General features: G+C 39.5%; 1 protein-coding gene across 3 annotated transcripts in view; it reads right to left on the reverse strand.

The window, feature by feature from the left end:
• The window catches only part of MEI4 (meiotic double-stranded break formation protein 4), a 241,143-nt gene that overhangs the window by 4,818 nt on the left and 215,828 nt on the right, over nucleotides 1-20,497 (reverse strand). Inside the window, exon 5 of one of the 3 annotated variants that reach the window (XM_067011285.1) lies at nucleotides 8,421-9,649. The exons of 1 other annotated variant lie outside the window; for it this stretch is intronic. In XM_067011285.1, coding sequence (XP_066867386.1) covers nucleotides 9,380-9,649 — 270 coding nt within the window. In that variant the 3' untranslated portion in view covers nucleotides 8,421-9,379. Of the gene's footprint in view, nucleotides 1-8,420; nucleotides 10,202-20,497 lie in introns of those variants that run through there. One more of the 3 variants, XM_067011284.1, reaches the window with a different exon arrangement.

Raw genomic sequence — 20,497 nt, forward strand, 5'->3', positions numbered from 1 at the left:
TTTCCATACAAATTGTGAAATTTTTTGTTCTAGTTCTGTAAAAAATGCCAGTGGTAATTTGATAGGGATTGCATTGAATCTGTAGATTGCTTTGGGGAGTAGAATCATTTTCACAATGTTGATTCTTCCAATCCAAGAACATGGTATATCTCTCCACCTATTTGTATCATCTTTAATTTCTTTCATCAGTGTCTTATAGTTTTCTGCATACAAGTCTTTTTTCTCCTTAGGTAGGTTTATTCCTAGATATTTTACTCTTTTTGTTGCAATGGTAAATGGGAGTGTTTTCTTAATTTCACTCTCAGATTTTTCATCATTAGTGTATAAGAATGCCAGAGATTTCTGTGCATTAATTTTGTATCCTGCTACTTTACCAAATTCATTGATTAGTTCTAGTAGTTTTCTGGTAGCATCCTTAGGATTCTCTATGTATAGTATCATGTCATCTGCAAACAGTGACAGCTTTACTTCTTCTTTTCCTATTTGGATTCCTTTTATTTCTTTATTTTCTCTGATTGCTGTGGCTAGAACTTCCAAAACTAGGTTGAATAAGAGTGGTGAGAGTGGGCAACCTTGTCTTGTTCCTGATCTTAGTGGAAATGGTTTCAGTTTTTCACCATTGAGAACAATGCTGGCTGTGGGTTTGTCATATATGGCCTTTATTATGTTGAGGAAAGTTCCCTCTATGCCTACTTTCTGCAGGGTTTTTATCACAAATGGGTGTTGAATTTTGTCAAAAGCTTTCTCTGCATCTATTGAGATGATCATATGGATTTTCTCCTTCAGTTTGTTGATATGGTGTATTACATTGATTGATTTGCGTATATTGAAGAATCCTTGCATTCCTGGAATAAACCCCACTTGATCGTGGTGTATGATCCTTTTAATGTGCTGTTGGATTCTGTTTGCTAGTATTTTGTGGAGGATTTTTGCATCTATGTTCATCAGTGATATTGGCCTGTAGTTTTCTTTCTTTGTGACGTCTTTGTCTGGTTTTGGTATCAGGGTGATGGTGGCCTCCTAGAATGAGTTTGGGAGTGTTCCTCCCTCTGCTATCTTTTGGAAGAGTTTGAGAAGGATAGGTGTTAGCTCTTCTCTAAATGTTTGATAGAAATCGCCTGTGAAGCCATCTGGTCCTGGGCTTTTGTTTGTTGGAAGATTTTTAATCACAGTTTCAATTTCAGTGCTTGTGATTGGTCTGTTCATATTTTCTATTTCTTCCTGGTTCAGTCTCGGCAGGTTGTGCATTTCTAAGAATTTGTCCATTTCTTCCAGGTTGTCCATTTTATTGGCATAGAGTTGCTTGTAGTAAACTCTAATAAATCTTTTGTATTTCTGCAGTATCAGTTGTTACATCTCCTTTTTCATTTCTAATTCTATTGATTTGAGTCTTCTCCCTTTTTTTCTTGAGTCTGGCTAATGGTTTGTCAATTTTATTTATCTTCTCAAAGAACCAGCTTTTACTTTTATTGATCTTTGCTATTGTTTCCTTCACTTCTTTTTCATTTATTTCTGATCTGATCTTTATGATTTCTTTCCTTCTGCTAAATTTGGGGTTTTTTTGTTCTTCCTTCTCTAATTGCTTTAGGTGCAAAGTTAGGTTGTTTATTCGAGATGTTTCCTGTTTCTTAAGGTATGATTGTATTGCTATAAACTTCCCTCTTAGAACTGCTTTTGCTCTATCCCATAGGTTTTGGGTCGTCGTGTCTCCATTGTCATTTGTTTCTAAGTACTTTTTGATTTCCTCTTTGATTTCTTCAGTGATCACTTCGTTATTATGTAGTGTATTGTTTAGCCTCCATGTGTTTGTATTTTTTACAGATCTTTTCCTGTAATTGATATCTAGTCTCATAGTGTTGTGGTCAGAAAAGATACTTGATATGATTTCAATTTTCTTAAATTTGCCAAGGCTAGATTTGTGACCCAAGATATGATCTATCCTGGAGAATGTTCCATGAGCACTTGAGAAAAATGTGTATTCTGTTGTTTTTGGATGGAATGTCCTATAAATATCAAGTAAATCCATCTTGTATAATGTATCATTTAAAGCTTGTGTTTCCTTATTTATTTTCATTTTGGATGATCTGTCCATTGCTGACAGTGGGGTGTTAAAGTCCCCTACTATGATTGTGTTACTGTCGATTTCCCCTTTTATGGCTGTTAGTATTTGCCTTATGTATTGAGGTGCTCCTATGTTGGGTGCATTAATATTTACAATTGTTATATCTTCTTCATTGATCGATCCCTTGATCATTATGTAGTGTCCTTCTTTGTCTCTTGTAATAGTTTTTATTTTAAAGTCTATTTTGTCTGATATGAGAATTGCTACTCCAGCTTTCTTCTGATTTCCATTTGCATGGAATATCTTTTTCCATCCCCTCACTTTCAGCCTGTGAGTGTCCCTAGGTCTGAAGTGGGTCTCTTGTAGACAGCATATATATGGGTCCTGTTTTTGTATCCATTCAGCCAGTCTGTGTCTTTTGGTGGGAGCATTTAATCCATTTACATTCAAGGAAATTATTGATAAGTATGTTCCTATTACCATTTACTTAATTGTTTCAGGTTGTTCTTGTAGGTCTTTTTCTTCTCTTGTGTTTCTTGCTTAGAGAAGTTCCTTTAGCATTTGTTGTAAAGCTGGTTTGGTGGTGCTGAACTCTCTCAGCTTTTGCTTGTCTGTAAAGGTTTTAATTTCTCCATCAGATCTGAATGAGATCCTTGCTGGGTAGAGTAATCTTGGTTGTAGGTTTTTTTCCTTCATCACTTTAAATATGTCCTGCCACTCCCTTCTGGCTTGTGGAGTTTCTGCTGAAAGATCAGATGTTAACCTTATGGGGATTCCCTTGTGTGTTATTTGTTGTTTTTCCCTTGCTGCTTTTAATATGTTTTCTTTGTATTTAATTTTTGACAGTTTGATTATTATGTGTCTTGGCGTGTTTATCCTTGGGTTTATCCTGTATGGGACTCTCTGTGCTTCCTGGACTTGATTGACTATTTCCTTTCCTATATTAGGGAAGTTTTCAACTATAATCTCTTCAAATATTTTCTCAGTCCCTTTCTTTTTCTCTTCTTCTTCTGGGACCCCTATAATTCGAATGTTGGTGCATTTAATGTTGTCCCAGAGGTCTCTGAGACTGTCCTCAGTTCTTTTCATTCTTTTTTCTTTCTTCTGCTCTGCAGTAGTTATTTCCACTATTTTATCTTCCAGGTCATTTATCCGTCCTTCTGCCTCAGTTATTCTGCTATTGATCCCATCTAGAGTATTTTTCATTTCATTTATTGTGTTGCTCATCGTAGCTTGCTTCCTCTTTATTTCTTCTAGGTCCTTGTTAACTATTTCTTGCAATTTGTCTATTCTATTTCCAAGATTTTGAATCATCTTTACTATCATTCTGAATTCCTTTTCAGGTAGGCTGGCTATTTCCTCTTCATTTGTTAGGTCTGGTGTGTTTTTATCTTGCTCCTTCATCTGTTGTGTGTTTTTCTGTGTTCTCATTTTGCTTATCTTACTGTGTTTGGGGTCTCCTTTTTGCAGGCTGCAGGTTCGTAGTTCCCTCTGTTTTTGGTGTCTGTCCCCAGTGGCTGAGGTTGGTTCAGTGGGTTGAGCAGGTTTCCTGGTTGGGGGGACTAGTGCCTCTGTTCTGGTGGATGAGGCTGGATCCTGTCTTTCTGGTGGGCAGGTCCCCGTCTGGTGGTGTGTTTGGGGATGTTGGTAGCCTTATTATGATTTTAGGCAGCCTCTCTGCTAATGGATGGGGCTGTAGACCTGTCTTGCTCTTCGTTGGGCATAGGGTGTCCAGTACTGTTCGTTGCTGGTCCTTGAGTGAAGCTGGGTCTTGGTGTTGAGATGGAGATCTCTGGGAGATTTTCTCCATTTGATATTGTGTGGAGCTGGGAGGTCTCTTGTGGACCAGTGTCCTGAGGTTGGTTCTCCCACCTCAGAGACACGGCCTTGACACCTGGCTGGAGTGCCAAGAGCCTTTAATCCACATGGCTCAAAATAAAAGGGAGAAAAAAGTAGAAAGGGAAGAAAGGAAGGAAGGAAGGAGGAAGGGAGGGAAGGAAGGAAGAAAGGAGGGAAGTAGGAAAGAAAGGAGGGAAGAAAGGAAGAAAGAAAGGGAGAAGACAAAATAAAGTAGGATAAAATATAGTTATTAAAATAAAAATAATTATTAAGAAGAAAAATTTCTATTAAAGAAAAAAAAAAACAACGGGTCGGTCTAACCCCAGGACAAATGGTGAAAACAAAGCTACACAGACAAAATCTCACACAGCTGCACCCACATACACACTCACAAAAAGAAAAAAGGGGAAAATAATAGTATATCTTGCTCCCAAAGTCCACCTCCTCAACTTGGGATATTTCGCTGTCTATTCAGGTTTTCCACAGCTGCAGGGCACTTCACGTTGACTCTGGAGCTTTAATCCGCCGCTTCTGAGGCTGCTGGGAGAGACCTCCCCCTCTCTTTGATCGCACAGCTCCTGGGTTCAGCTTTGGACTTGGCCCCGCCTCTGCGTGTAGGTCTTCCGAGGGCGTCTGCCCTTCGCTCAGACAGGACGGGGTTAAAGGAGCAGCTGACTCGTGGTCTCTGGCTCACTCACGCGGAGGGGAGGGAGGGGCACGGATGCGGGGCGAGCCTGCGACGTCAGAGGCCGGCTTGACACTGCGCCGTGCGTTCTCCTGGGGAAGCTGTCCCTGGATCCCGGGACCCCGGCAGTGGCGGGCTGCACAGGCTCCCGGGAAGGGCGGTGTGGAGAGTGACCTGTGCTCGCACACAGGCCTCTTGGTGGCAGCAGTAGCAACCCTAGCGTCCCACACCCGTCTCTGTTGTCTGTGCCGACAGTTGACAGTCGTGGCTTGCGCCCGTTTCTGGAGCTCCTTTAAGCGGCGCGCTTAAACCCCTCTCCTCGCGCACCAGGAGGCAAAGAGGGAAGAAAAGGTCTCTTGCCTCTTCGGCAGCTCCAGACTTCTCCCGGACTCCCTCCCGGCCAGCCGTGGCGCACTAACCCCTTCAGGCTGTTTTCACTCTGCCAACTCCAGACCTTTCCCTGGGGTCCACCGGAGGCTCAGTTCCCAGCCCCGCCCGCCGAGGCGGGTGAGCAGGCGAGCCTCTCGGGCAGGTGAGTGCCGGTCGGCACCAATCCTCTGCGGGAGTCTCTCCACTTTGCCCTCCGCACCCTGTTGGCTGCGGTCTCCTCCGCGGCTCTGAAGCTCCCCCCTCCTCCACCCGCAGTCTCTGCCCGCGAAGGGGCTTCTAGTGTGTGGGAACCTTTCCTCCTTCACGGCTCCCTCCCACTGGTGCAGGTCCCGTCCCTATTCTTTTGTCTCTGTTGTTTCTTTTTTCTTTTGCCCTACCCAGGGACGTAGGGAGTTTCTTGCCTTTGGGGAGGTCTCAGGTTTTCTGCCAGAGTTCGGTGCGTGTTCTGTAGGAGCAGTTCCACGTGTAGATGTATTTCTGATGTCTCTGTGAGGAGGAAGGAGATCCCCGCATCTTACTCTTCCGCCATCTTCTCGCTCCCCGGCAGTGGTTCTTAAACATTGGTGGAGGGCTTGATCCAACACAGATTTCTGGGCTCTACCCCAGCCTTTCTGATTCTAAAGTAGGTCTGGTGTGGGACCCTAGAACATGTACTTCTAACAGCTTCCTAAGAGTTGCTGATGCTTGTGGCCTGGGGCCCACATTTGAGAACCACTGCTTTACATCAGCGACAACTGAGGTTAATGTTATCACCATAAATCTGGTTGCTCAAATGGATTGGCTATGGAACACTTAACAACTACGGACTAAAGTACAACAGAAGTTCACCAACCAGTTAAGCAGCTACAAGAGAAATTAGATTAAAATATCAAGAAAATATTACAAATTCAGAATGTACACCTATGAATTATAAAATGGAGTTTGATGTCTTGAATGTTAGATTCATATTTTCTGTTTACAAGCTTTACTTCCTGTTAGTAGTTGATTCTTAAAACAACTTAGAGCACTTTCATATTAAATGAAAGACAAATAAGAGGCCAACGTCATTTCCTATGTGTCAATCATATTCTATAATATTTAGACAATTCTTAAAAGAGTAGCCCATTCTTTGGCCAGATAAATTTAGTGCTGTCCAATTCTGTAAATAATTTTAAAAGAATAAGTTGACTTTCAAAAATAATAAAAATCCTATATCTTTTTTTTTTTTCAATATTAGGTAAATATCATCACCCTAGTAATCTCCTTCAGCAAATACAAACTGACTTTTTATTTGGTTGTTATATTGACTGTTGGATTGTTACATTGACTGTTAAAAGAAATTTCTGTTTTACAACCATGATAAAAGGTAAAGTTTAGTATGCTTTTCATATGTGCAAATAATTCATTTGTACAAAGTTGGTGCTTAATAGTTGATGAATAAATGAAACCACATTATCACAAACCAGAGCCATCAATATTTTTTAAAAAATCTACAAATGTACATAAAAATATGGAAACGTGAAAGGCTTTTTTGCTTGCCTCTTTAGGAATATCCTGCCCTTATTTATAGGATGACAACAGACATGATTAATCAGTACGACAGGTTGTGAAAGAATTGCATCTATTTATAGATCCAAGAACAAAATAATCAGATTTGTTTCCTCTCACCACTGGGCTGAGCACTGCACCCTGACAGTCCACCTACCCCACCTTTAGAGAGAGCTTTGCACTTTTTACAACATTATTGTTGGAAGATGCTCTATAGCATATCTAAAGAGTCTTGACTATGGTAAAATGCTACAATCCAGAAAAGGACAGCTGCTCAGCATGGGTTGAAAAATCCAAAATAAGCTAAAAATGAACTGCCCCACTGTAAGAGTTGTAGTTGAGCGCTTATAAAGCTTTGATGACAATCGCAAAGAAGTGGTATTTGTGAAAGTTTCATGAAGTGCCAGGACAGCTGATTAGGGGAGTCGACTGCAAAGACAGAATTTCTGGGGGTGAAACCCAAGTCTTCCCTTCCTGCTTTGCCTGAGTTCCCCATCTCTAAACCGGAGGTAACAATGTTACCTATCACATAGAGTTGTTGGGGGGATCGAATGAGTAAATATACGTAAAATGCTTAGATCAGTGCATCTATTTATTACATATATATGTATACTACATATAATAAATACTATATGAGTGTAAGCACTTAACATTTTTATTATTTCCTCCATTTTTAGGAGTGTTCTATGGTCATTATTTCCCGTCCTATCCTACATCCAATTTCATTGCTGCCTAAATGCTAACGTCTCCATTATCATTACCCCCCAAGTCTTAATTGCTACACCATTCTTAGATACTGTTAATTCTAGCTTAAATCATTCATTCATTCATTCTCTGTCTTTCACCATTTTACTGAAACACAGAGATACAAATGTCACATTTGATCTTTTTCACCAGCAGGCAATTTAGGCCTCAGTACTATTGGGTTCACCAAGAAGTTAGTTGGGTCAACTTTTCAGCCAGCCCAATACATACACTGCACAGTTAACAGTGTTATAGACCTCAACACAGGAAATGAAGGGTTAGGTATTGTAGAAATGACCGAAGTGAAGTGTTTACATAAACGTAATACCAAATAGAAATAAAATGTATCTCCATATTGTACATTAATGGTGACCCCAACATCTTGTCTCTTCTTCTGTAAAAAATACATTTTCTAGGCTAATTTTCAGGCCATGAAGCTTTGAAGCTTTACTGGAATTATTCTTAGGGTCACTATGTTGTCTGACTGCAGTGGAAAAAGGGCCGCTGCTGTTGCTTGTATATTTATCCACCTTGTCTACTCATTATGGAAGAGAGATGATGGGGTGGTGTTGTGGGTAGTGAATTTGTACAAATCTTCAGAGACGTTCCCAGGAATCAAATAAATAATAGGAAAAATTCCGTCTAATTCAGGATCGGGAATATCCTTTGTGTGCTCAACTAGGAAGTGCGGTGGAGCAAATTATCTGCCCCAACTCTTTAGCCTCTTGTGTATCCACACCCTTTGACACGTAACTTTGCAAGTCTTCCCGCTCCAGGTGGAGGGTGCTTCCCTGTCTCTTTCCTCTGGGCTTGACCCTTCGAAGTACGTGGCCCGGGCATGTGGGCAGGAGTAACCATGTGTGATTTCTCAGCCTAGCCCTTTTGCTCTTGCCCAGGGTAAGCCCATGTGGAAGAGAACAAAGCCCAATCTATAAAAAGGAACCTTGCCCAGTGGGAGCTGCCCACAGAGGCGTTTTCCAGCAGAGCCCAGATGAACTGACCCTGAAGCAACCCATAGACATCTGAGAAGAAACACTTATTGCTGTATACCATTAAGATTGTGTGGTTCTTTGTTACGTAACAATAGCTGACTGATACATTTTGTTTCAGTACTATAAAAAAGGCTTTATCTTTTCTAGTGATAGAAAGCTAGAAATAACTCCACAAATGTGTGTCAGATAATGATCCGATTTTATATAAATTGTTTTTTAATACCAGTGACATTCAGGAATGGTAATGAACTTATAAACAATATCACATACAATTAATAAAGCAAATTTGTATTTGTTGTGCCCTAAATTGCACTATAGGAAAGTAAATAATGTGTTCTCATTAAGTTAGTTGGTTAAATGAAAGTCAATGAAACTGTGTGACTGGAAAATTCAACCAATACGTTCATAAGTATAAATATACTTTTAATAAATATAAAGTATATTTCTAGACAGATGTTAGACTTAATTACACATAACAACTACATTTTAACGATAGGAATATTTTATATAATCAACAGAAACAAAACAATTTGTTGAAAATCAAACACAGAACATTTTTAACAACTAATTAGTATTTTCAAAAGGACTTGACAAATATGTTGATTATATGAACTTAAAGGCCATTAGGTTTACAAATGTTAAAAACTTTTCTCCTTCTACATGAGTCCCCTCTCAGACAACAGAATGTTATATAAGTGAAACTATTTAAGAAAGAAAAGTTTTTAAAAATCTCATTTATAACCACTTATTTTAAATGCTCTATTGATAAAGTAACAAAACATAAGATCTCTTCTGTTACCTTTTAGCATCTATTACATGAAAATCTTTTAAAATGTAACTTTAAAATAAAAGACAATTAATGGTCCATTTTAGAGAATAACAGAGCTAGACTATATTGAGTAACATATTGTAAGATATTGTTCCATAAGAATAAGGAGGGCATTCTCAACTGAAACTGGCTGATTTTAGTATAGAAATATGACTCAATCTTTTATACACAATTTAAGACTATTAAGTTGAATTAATGATTCTATTTAGAGATGCATTTACAATGCTCATTTAAAAATATTCTTGAAAATCTGTTAAGCCCAAGATCTTCATATATTCAGGCTTAGTGTGCTGCTGATATTTGGTGAATTGCTAAGGGAGTGAGTTATTTTCAACAGTTCCCATCTCTGCTGAGTTCAAGAGGGTGCCCAGTCTCCATAAATAAAAAGTAAATAAAGGAAAAGCATCAGAGAGTTGCAAAATAGTTTCATCAAGCTTCTGAAGAAATTTCTTGATTTCTTGGTCCTCATGCCCTATTCTTGAAGCGTTGCCTTCTTCGGTTTCCTTCTGAAGAAGTTGTTCCAGAGCCCAGAACACAGAGAAAATATTTTCATAGCGTGTCACGTCGTAACTGGCCTGCACCTACAGATAAACAACAAACTAATGAGAACCTACCGTAGAGCACAGGGAACTCTACTCAGTGCTCTGCGGTGACCTAAATGAGAAGGAAATCCAAAAAAAGAGGGGACACATGTATATGTATAGTTCATTCACTTTGCTGTACAGTATAAACTAACACAATGTCACCACAATACTGTAAAGCAACCGTACTCCAATTAAAAAAAAAACTCCCTTAAAAAATATTGGTTGTAGCTCAGATCAGCCAAAAGCCAAATAAAGAGATCAAATTTCTGAACAAAAAGTAAAATACTTGACTTAGTTAACACCCTCTATCCTCCCGTTCCTTTGATTGGAGTGGGGGGAGAGAGAACAAAAGAGAACATTTCCTCTTCCAACCTTGGTGGATGACTTTTTCTCCTTATGGTTTACAAAGTTCTGAATCCTTTCTCTACGGTGCTGCTGTAATTCGTTACTGAGACGTATCTGCAAATACTTGGCAGAGAGTCTGACACACAACAAACCTTGTGTGTTGAATTCAACGTTTCACCAAAGACTTCCAATGCCTGATAACTCCTGTCAATGATAACAAAAGGATCTTTGGCAGCAGGATTTTAGGAACATGTGTCGAAGCATAACTCAGTCCTAAAGCAGTTAGGGTTATGACCTGTAAGCGGCTAGACGGGATCTCATCCTTAGGCTACACAAACTGGGGAGGAGGAGGGTTAGACTGGGTGCAGTCAGATACGTGGTCATGAGAAAAAAGGTAGATGTTTCTTGTAGAAGTTATTTGGCCTAGATGGCCGAAAGTGAGGAAAATCAAAGGAAGGCCTAAAAAGTGCGCGATGGAAAGCAGAACATGAGGGGATACAGGAAGCATGTAAAGATATAAACTGGCTTTATCATTTGCTTGTTAAGAAATATGCTGGAAACATTCCAACAGATTTATCCACTGTAATGACACATAAATGAAGAAGCATTCTTTCAGAGCCCAGAGGAATTATCTTCAAGGTTGTCTGATAAAGGAATCAAACATACACAGATAACTGATACTTTCTTCTTCTCCACTGAGGTATAATTGACATCACATTAGTTTCATGTGTACAGTGTAGTGATTCAATATTTGTATACGCTGCAAAACGATCATCACAATAAGTCCATTAAAAATCCATCAGCCTACGTAGTTACAAAATTTTTTTTCTTGTGATATTTTAAGATTGACTCTCCTAGCCACTTTCAAACATTCAGTACAGTGTTAACTATAGTCATCAAGTTGTACATTACATCCCCATGACTTATTCATTTTATAATGAAATCTGCACCTTGTGACTCCCTTCACCCATTTTGCCCCCTACCCTCACCTGAGGCAACCCCCAATCTGTTTTCCATATCCAGGAGCTCAGTTGTTTGTTTTTCGGTTTCACGTACAAAAGGGATCACACAGTGATTATCTTTTACTATTTGACTTATCTCACTTAGCGAAACGCCTCAAGGTCCGTCCATGTGTTGCAAATGGAATGACTTCATTCTTTTTTTTTTTTTACAGCTGAATAATAGTCCATTTTACATACATATATATGTGTGTGTGTATATATATGTGTATGTGCACGTGTATATATATATCCCACCTTTTCTTTATTCATCCATTGACGACATTTAGGTTGTTTCCATGTCTTCGCTATTTGGCTGTTGTAAATAATGCTGCGGTGGACACAGGGGTGCAGTGCATATATCTTTTCTAATTAGTGTTTCAAATTAGTTAACACTAATACTCAGAAGTGGAACTGTTGGATCATACAGTAGTTCTATTTTTAATTTTTTGAGGGATCTCCATACTGTTTTCCATAGTGGCTGCACCAGTTTTCATTCCCACCAGCAGGTGCACAACGGTGCCCTTTTTCTCTACATCTTCACCATCATCTGTTATTTCTTGTCTTTTTGATAATAACCATCCTAACAGGCGTAAGGTGATATCTCATTGTGGTTTTAAGTTGCATTTCCCTGATGATAGTGATATTGGGAATCTTTTCACGTACCTATTGGCCATGTGTACATCTTCTTTGTAAAAACGTCTATTCCGCTCCTCTGCCCATTTTTAATTGGATGGATTTTTGCTATTGAGATATATGAGTTCTTTGTATATTTTGGATATTAACTTCTTAACAGGTAGATGATTGGCAAACATTTTCTCCCATTCAGTAGGTTGCCTTTTCGTTTTGTTGACGTTCTTTGCTTTGCTGAAGCTTTTGAAAAGTTTGAAGTAGCCCCAGGTTGATTTTTGCTTTTGGTGTCAATCCCAAAAAATAATTGCCAAGACCAATGTCAAGGCACTCACTGCCTGTGTTTCTTCCAGGAGCTTTATGGGTGTAAAGCAGGCAGAGTATGTCTTGGTCCCTTTCCATTTGCTTGGAGAATCTCACTTTGGGCATGTTTAGCTCTGCTTCCAGGTGGGCTGGGGTTCCCTGTAGTGTCCCATTTCTCTACATTGTTTGGGACTTTGCTTTTACCAGAATTTATCTGTCTTGGGTTCCACCTTTATCCCAAATGCCTATTCTCATGATATTAACTGGATAAACTCTTTTGCTCCAAGATATTGACATCTCATAGAACATTAACCTGAAACTAACTCCTCCACTTAGAGACAGTACACATTTAACTTACACCCCTCAGCAGCCCTTCCGCTCAACGTGACTCGATGGCATGTCTGTGGGGGGAGGTCTTTCCTCTGGTTCCCAAATTTTATCACACTGGCAGCTGCCTGCTCTGCCTCCTCATGTGTTCAGACACTTTCTGAAATAGTGCATAAGCTGAATAAAAACTAACATAAATGGAATTAAGATGACAGCTGATACCCTTCTACTATATTTTGGTGTAATTTTTACATTCTCACTGTCAAATTAGACTGAACCACACCAGTGCTGGAAAATCCCCAACACACATGAAACATACTCACCTGGAAAATGCCCACGTGTTTTGCCTGAACACCTACCAGGAAGACTGAATGAAGCCCAGTACACAAGCATGATGGCTCTGCACATCCAACAGAAGGCTATCAATTTGTCTATCTGGGTCTTTCTGAACTGAAGGGCCCCTGAGAGGCAGCTTCGATAGTCCCATGACTACTTCTTATACCTAATCCCATTTTATACAGTAGGGGACCTTCAGAAGAGGAAATACTTTCCTGGTAGGAAAATCACCATGTATTTTTGTAGGTCACTTTTAGAATTAAATATTTCTTATGATTATTTTTCTATTTCTGAGTTGGGCTTGAGAAAGTCAAAGTATCCAAATATTTGTTTAAATAGTAAAAAAAAAAAAATATTTCTTTATATGCTGCAAAATTTTACTTCAAAAGTTAGATCATGAAATTAAGGCTAGAGACAAATGGTGCCAGTTTCCTAATTGTTGTTTCAGTTGAAATTCAGTCAAGGTTAACTTGATATTTTTATAAAGACGTATTATCCTTGAAGCAGACATATCTACTTGCTTACTCCATACCCATTTCTCCCTCATTTTTCATCAACAGAACCCCAGTTTTGTTCAGAATGATAACGGATCAACCAAAAATGTATATTTTCCAGTCTCTCTTAAGCTAATTCTGGTCAAAGAAATGGAAATATAAGTAATTGGGTGGGGCTTCTGGGAAAAAGTGCTTTAATAGCAGGCAAAGTCTGGTGGAATGCACTTTTGCCTTCTCTCTTCACCATTGGTCCTGCTTGGAAATACAGATGTAATGCTTGGAGGTCCAGCAGCCTTGTTGTGAGCCTGAGGATGAAGGCTGCCCGTGGATAAGTAGAAAGGGCCAGATTCTGGATGGCACTGTGCAGCTCCATATACCCACGCAGGACGCCTGTACCTGTACCTCCCTGCACTGTGCTGGGGCTCCCTTCTTCCATTTTGGTCTTTTAAAATCGGAAGCTTGAGGCTTGATCTAGGCAGGAAGGAAACTCTTAAGTTTCCTTTGTCTTGGAAAGGTGCTGCTTGCTGCTGTCTCTGACACAGAAGGGACAGAGGTGGCTAAAGGGACAAAAACAGTCACAGTCCTTGGCAGCTGATCATGTAGCAAAAGGTACTGTACGTTTAAGGTGTGGCTTGTAGTTTGGATGCTTATATTTAATGCTGAAAAATATGAAAATGTAAATAGTTCACTAAATACAACACTGACAATTTAAGTGTGCTAACCAAGGGCATGCAGAAGTGCAGTCTGAGGGCTTCCCTGGTGGCGCAGTGGTTGAGCATCCGCCTGCCGATGCGGGGGACGCGGGTTTGTGCCCCGGTCCGGGAGGATCCCACGTTCCGCGGAGCGGCTGGGCCCGTGAGCCATGGCCGCTGAGCCTGCGCGTCCAGAGCCTGTGCTCTGTAATGGGAGAGGCCCGTGTACCGCAAAAAAAAAAAAAAGAAAGAAAGAAAATTGCAGTCTGACTCTTTCAGAAATAAGCATGCTGCTATGGAAAGGGTAAAAACACAACACGACATTTTTCTTATTGCTCCAAATGCAAGAGATGAAGGAGAAAACTGGATCATTAAAGGGCAGAAAACCAAGTCAAAGAGTATAGGTGCATGGCCTAAATGTTCAATTAAATGTTCACGGAATATAATATGCCATTGGCTCAGTATCCCACATGCCAGATTTTATTAGGCAGAAGCAATAAGTAAGATACAATTAAAACAAGCAGTTTCTAAAAGAATGAATTCAACACAGTACTGTAAAGGAAAAGGTCAGTTATCTACCTGATAATTAAGTGAAAAAGCTTACCCCTAAGTTTTAATAACTTAGCCTTTTTTTATCTACTAGAAGGCAGTAGATTTCAGTCAAGGAGCTGAGGAGGATGAAAGTTAACTCTCCAGCAGCTGTTTACTAAGCAGCTTGCAGCTTCTGAAGCACACGAGAAGGTACTGAAAGAGCCCAGTGCAATACTGCATGCAACCATGCTAGCAGCAGTGCCTGAGAACAGAGTAGGAGAACCACGTGCATATTATATATCATCTATATAAAAGAGAAATCACACACACACACACACACCAATCACACACACACACATCAATCACACATACACACAATCACACACACAATCACACACACATCAATCAATCACACACACACACCAATCACTCACACACACACACACACACACAATCAATCAATCAATGAACTTATGGTTGCAATAGAACCCTGGCAACCTGGGTGCCAGACCCATACCGAGGGAGTGTAAGGCAAAAGGCTGAGTGTAGTTAGTTAATTAGGGAAGACTTCCTAGAGACGAATTGTGAGCCAAGGCCCAAAGGGAGTGAGGGGTATAGACTGGTGAATCACCTTTTTTTTTTTTTTTTTTTTCCAAATCTGACCTCTTTTTCTGAGTTTGTTTGTTGGTATTTTTTGAAGTATAACTGACCTACAATACTGTGTTAGTTCCTGTTACACAGCATAGTGATTTGATATTCCTATACATTTCAAAATGATCACCACAATGTCTGCTTACAGTATCTCACTCACTATACAATGATATTGTATAGTTATTAACTATATTCCCCATACTGTACATTTCATATCCATGACTCACTTATTTTGCAACTGGAAGTTTGTACCTCTTAATCTCTCTCACGTATTTCTTTCCTCCCCACCCCTTCTACTCTGGCAACCACCTATTTGTTCTCTGGATCTATAACTCTGTTTCTGTTTTCTGTTTGTTCATTTGTTTTTAGTTTTTTAAAGATTCAACATGTAAGTGAAATCATACAGTATTGGTCTTCCTCAGTCTGACTTTTTTCACTTAGCGTAATACCCTCTATGTCCATCTATGTTGTCACAAATGGCAAGATTTCATTCTTTTATGTGTTAGCAATATTCCATTATATATCTATATCTACCTCTATCACATCTTCTTTATCTGTACATCTACTGAGTGAATCACCTTTTGATCAAAGTGTCAGGGCAAAAAGAATAAAAAGGATTCAGCGGCTATTAATCCATTTTGCTTTAACAGATAATGGTATAGTTATCTGCCTAAAATGTTGCATCCTAGAGACTGGTTCTAAGGGGCTTATTTGTAGGTAACTAATTTGTAGGTAACTTAGATGAAAAATTCCCAACTATTAAAATTACTAGCATTTAGGATCTTGATATTTTGCCATGTTTCCAGTGGGAAGTAGGAAGTAGTTTAATCTTTCAGTATAAATCTGAAAGATTTATACATAAAAATATCAATGAAAGGAATAGAGATAACAGAATTTTTCAAAAATCTGTCATAATTAGCCTTGTTTAAAGATGATGGTTTTCTCATTACCTACGTTTCTCAAATCTGTTTCTTGAGGCTGAATATTAAAAACACAGCACAGGGTCATACATTTTCAAAGAAGTATTATCTATTATCATTTATCATCATTATCATCATCGTTATGTTTTTACCCAAAGTGAAAAAGATATCATCCCTATCCATAAGGGCCTTTGAACCTAGAGGAAAGCTACTGGTGTTATTCAAGTACTGTACTAAGGTGAACTGCTGGGGGCGTTTCACGTCCGCTGTGAACTGTTCCTGTAGACACGTGTAAGAACCTGAAGATGCCCCTTCATCTACTTGCCTCTACCAAGAAAATCCTTCATGAATAGCAGTCATCTAGCAGACAATTCCTTTTTGCATAGAAGGCTGGTAACAAGGAACCTAAATGTGAGACGATTATTTTAAAGTCTTTCTGATATTAGAAGGCCCCGAAGTAGGCGTAGGTGTGGGTGAAACACGGCATCTTATAGGAAATATAAAAAGGTCCAGTTATTTGACTAGTGTGAGATGAATCAACTTGTTCATCTATTCTCTTGGTAGGCTGGTAAAAATGACCTTCTAAGCAGTACGCCCGTTTGGTGACTAACTCAATAACGTCACAGATTAAACCCCGAGTGCTTTACATTTTATATTTGCACGTTTCTCTGGGGAAATCGCCTGGGGTTTGACTCCTATTCATTCTTTTTTTGGTCATCAGAATAGCAGATTGTTGGACACAATAATAAGATAGATCCCACGTCAATTTTAATTCTCAAATCTCTTCATGTAAAGAACAGAGAGTTCCGCATACAGGGACAAAGCATTTCTTTGTTCTATGAGATCCCCTGAGTCAACGTGAAGTAGCTTTATCCTGCACCCCCACTGCTCTCTTAGGATCTGCGCCCTTAATTATGGGGTCATCAACCCCACTCAGAGAAACTTTTTCACTACTTTATACCACAATATCAAACCTAGTCTCAGGCTGGAAATGCCTTTCAAGCATTTTGAGAAGCAAACAGATCATTTACTTGTCTGGACTTCCATCACAGTAGTTCTTGACCAAGCAGTACAAACCGGATGACTTTGTTATTATTATAAGAGTCTATTAAGTGAAAGAACAGGGCTCACAGACTGGAATGAAAGTAGCTGAATTCATGAAGGATGAACTCAGCTGCGAATACTTAGTTAGCACTTTATGACGTCATGTTTCTGCCTGCCTCACGCACCTCCTCGCTTGTCTCAGTCCTGTTACAAGCACTGATTGGGTCCCTTCAAGTGCCAGCCCCCACGGTGAGTGCTGAGAGCGCAGAGGTGACTAGGACGGGATCCCTACCTGCAGGAGAGCTCCTCGCTCGTATGCATCTAGGGAGACAAAGAAGTAGAAAATAATGGCAATGCAGAGTGCGTGCCCGCTGTAAGGGCCACAGAGGAGCGCTAAAGATAGCCGAGTCACGTGTGTGAGAAAGACAGCTGAAGGGCAGGAAATGAGTTAGTCGTGGACGGTCACCCGGTGGGCTCGGCTCCTTCTGGATGGGATGGCAGGATTCTTTTGGAGAGATGACTGCAAAGTTATTGTCAGCACCTCTTTGGCTTCTACCACGGGGCTCTCAGTCTCTGGTCGTCCGGTATGCACTGAGGCAGGGGTAGGAGCAGAGAGCGTAGAGGGGGCGTTGGGGGGTGTCAGCACTCTCCGCGACAGCTCACTCGGCACAGACCCCGCCTCTCAGCCTTCTTTAAGGCAGTGGAACCAGACCCATCTGACTGGTGCATGCAGTCAAAGGCCAAGTCAGGTCTATATGCTAAGAAAATCTTAAAGACTGTGCTGGGTTCCGTGAGGTCTATAGTCACTTACATGGCTGACACTTATCTTCCGGAAGGAAGGCGCGGAGGACAAGAGAAATGACAAAAGTGTAATTCTGGGGAGAGAATGCACTGCTAAGTTACTAAGTTAAGCCACCACCGCCATGCAGTTCAGACACCGCGTGAGTAGAAGAAATCAGAGCTGGTGAAATGTCTGATGTATATTAGAAACAGAGATCCAGATGGCCATTATTGATGGCAAACGCATGTCCAAATAGCCAGTGGGGATAAAATCAACAAGAAACTTTCTTCTTTAGGACTCTTAATAAAGGCTATCCAAGACAGCATCAAAACCTGCACAAGCAGGCAGGAGGAAGGAACCAGATTTGCTGGAGTAGAACCGATGACGGCCCAGACTAAAAAAGAATCTCCTAGAGGCTGCTTAGCTAAGCTTTGATAAATGTGCCAAAGTAAGCAAGAAACGTAGATATATTTTTAAGAGCACTGGATCCAAAGCCCAAGATTAGTGACAGCAAGGGGGTGGACTCATAATACTTCTGTTTGGAAACTGAAAGCTAACTTTGGCCTCAGATAAATCTACTAATTATCTCCCAAAGCACAACTGAACGGGCTTGTATTTACAGAAATTAAAAGCCAACACATTTGTCCCTTTTTCTTCCTATTTTAAACATGTGTCACCACTGATTCAATGAAATCATTTTATCAGAACTAGCTTTCAAAGGCTAAGTGAAACTGCACAACACCCAGGAAAGTCTGGAAACACAAAAGAGAAAAAACTGAATGTGTTCTCACGAACATTTATTGACATAGAGACTGTGTCTATAGCAAAGGGAGTACCGCATTTCTTGTTCTTTTGTTCTTTTTTAAAAATCAACTGACCACCATTTCTCTTTTTTAAAAAAATCAGATTTTTTGAGATATAATTGACATACAGTAAAACTTACCCTTTTTAAGTGTTTGGTATCATGAATTTGATAAGTTACTTTTAAGAACAAAGAAGTGTCCTAATAGAAATAATCTTTGAATAAAAGAAAAAGCAATCATGCTCCAGACATGTGATATTGTTTAACAACATTTTAAATGTTTTGCTACCTTCTAGTTGATTTTTTATTAAAAAATATATATTTAGTGGTTTTTTTTACTACTATATGAAATACTTCTATAACCATGATTATAATAACTATAATTTGTTACTTGAAGATACTCTAGAGAATTTTTTTAAAAGAAAAGATCCATATGTAACGCAGAAAGTTTAGGAGAAGGCACTAGACTTCAAACCATGAGACAGTTATCTGGTTTGACTATTTTCATTACCTTTGTGCTGAGAGGCTGCTGGAGAAATTTATCTGTTACAAAAGTGCTAAGTGGTCCTACAGAAAGCTTTGGTATGTTAGTGCTGGTGAAAGTCGCTACCTGATGACAAATGTAAAGAAAGGAATATAGAACCAGAGGACCTAACCTTCCGTGTCTCCTTCAAAGAACATCTCCTCAGTAGCTACAGCCAACTGCATGCTGAGATGGAGATTATAAAAAGATGACTAGAAGTATGGCTTCATATCCTTTAGGCATCACGGTTCAAGGTAGAATTACATATGGGAATAAGCATAATACAATGGGATGTATATTGTAAGAGTGTTATCGTATTTGCATTGCTCCTGGATGAGTTACAGTGAAAAACATGAAGAATGCGCTCAGCACATAATCTCAATGGAGAATGCTAAATGCCCTGTTTTAAACTGGCAATGGCTTACAAGGAAAATTAAATACGTTATGGGGAATTAAGATAACTTAAATGCACTGAAAATAAAACAAGTTGGGAGAACAACTCAGTATACATATATTAATACACAGGTTATAAAAGTGTTTCTCATCTTTTTTAGATACATGTTGCAAAATGAAAATCAAGTATTCTGAGGAGTACCCACATTTATAAGACAGATCAGTTAGTTTGCTTAATCAGCACCGTATGGACTTGGTTATATGCTTTATAAGCAATTATTTTCAGGAAAAAAAAAAACGTTCCCAAGTAAGTTGACTATCATTGGTTAATTTCAAAGAAATGTTTAAAATAAACACCACATTTTAAATGTAACTGTATTTGTTTCTGAATTTTAGTCTGAAATTACAATAAATTTTACCTTTTTTAGAAACTAAACTATGCTGCTAACATTGGAAAAGTGATTGATTCTTTATTCAAACTTAACCCCAAAATGTAATATCTGGATCTGATATAAATATGACATTAAAACTTTAAGATGATACATTTCACTAATACAACCAAAAAACTCTCCAAATACTTCAAGAAAGTGGCTTCAGCAATGAAAAATGAGTATTTCATTCAAAACTTTTTCATACTCTAATTTATCATGTAAGGAAATACAGCAGTTTATTGTAAAATGTTCCACTTTGGGGGAATAAGAAGCCAACGTCTCCGGATGTCTAACTTCCAGACATCAAGTGTCTTGGAATTTGCAAACCCCGAGACAGTGAAATGTCCACCAGGAGACAGTTCCTGGTGGACTGCGCATGTGGCTCTGCAGGAGGGTCTCCGGGTCCTCACTCAGATCCTCTCAGCCCCCTTCAGGGGCTCATTCTGAAGGTAACAAGGACAGAGGAGGAAGTCCTGCTAGAGGAGAGGAAAAGAAGGGAGAACTGACAGCAAAGGAGAAACTATAAAACTCAGACTGGGTCTTCTAGAATGGAAAAGGAGCTCTGGATGTTTGAATGTGCCTCCAAGGACATAGCTAACACTGCCCAATTCAAAAGCAGATGATGGGTATGACAGATGTATAAA

The sequence above is a fragment of the Kogia breviceps genome, chromosome 13 (genome assembly GCF_026419965.1).
Source record: "Kogia breviceps isolate mKogBre1 chromosome 13, mKogBre1 haplotype 1, whole genome shotgun sequence".
Lineage (NCBI taxonomy): Eukaryota > Metazoa > Chordata > Mammalia > Artiodactyla > Physeteridae > Kogia > Kogia breviceps.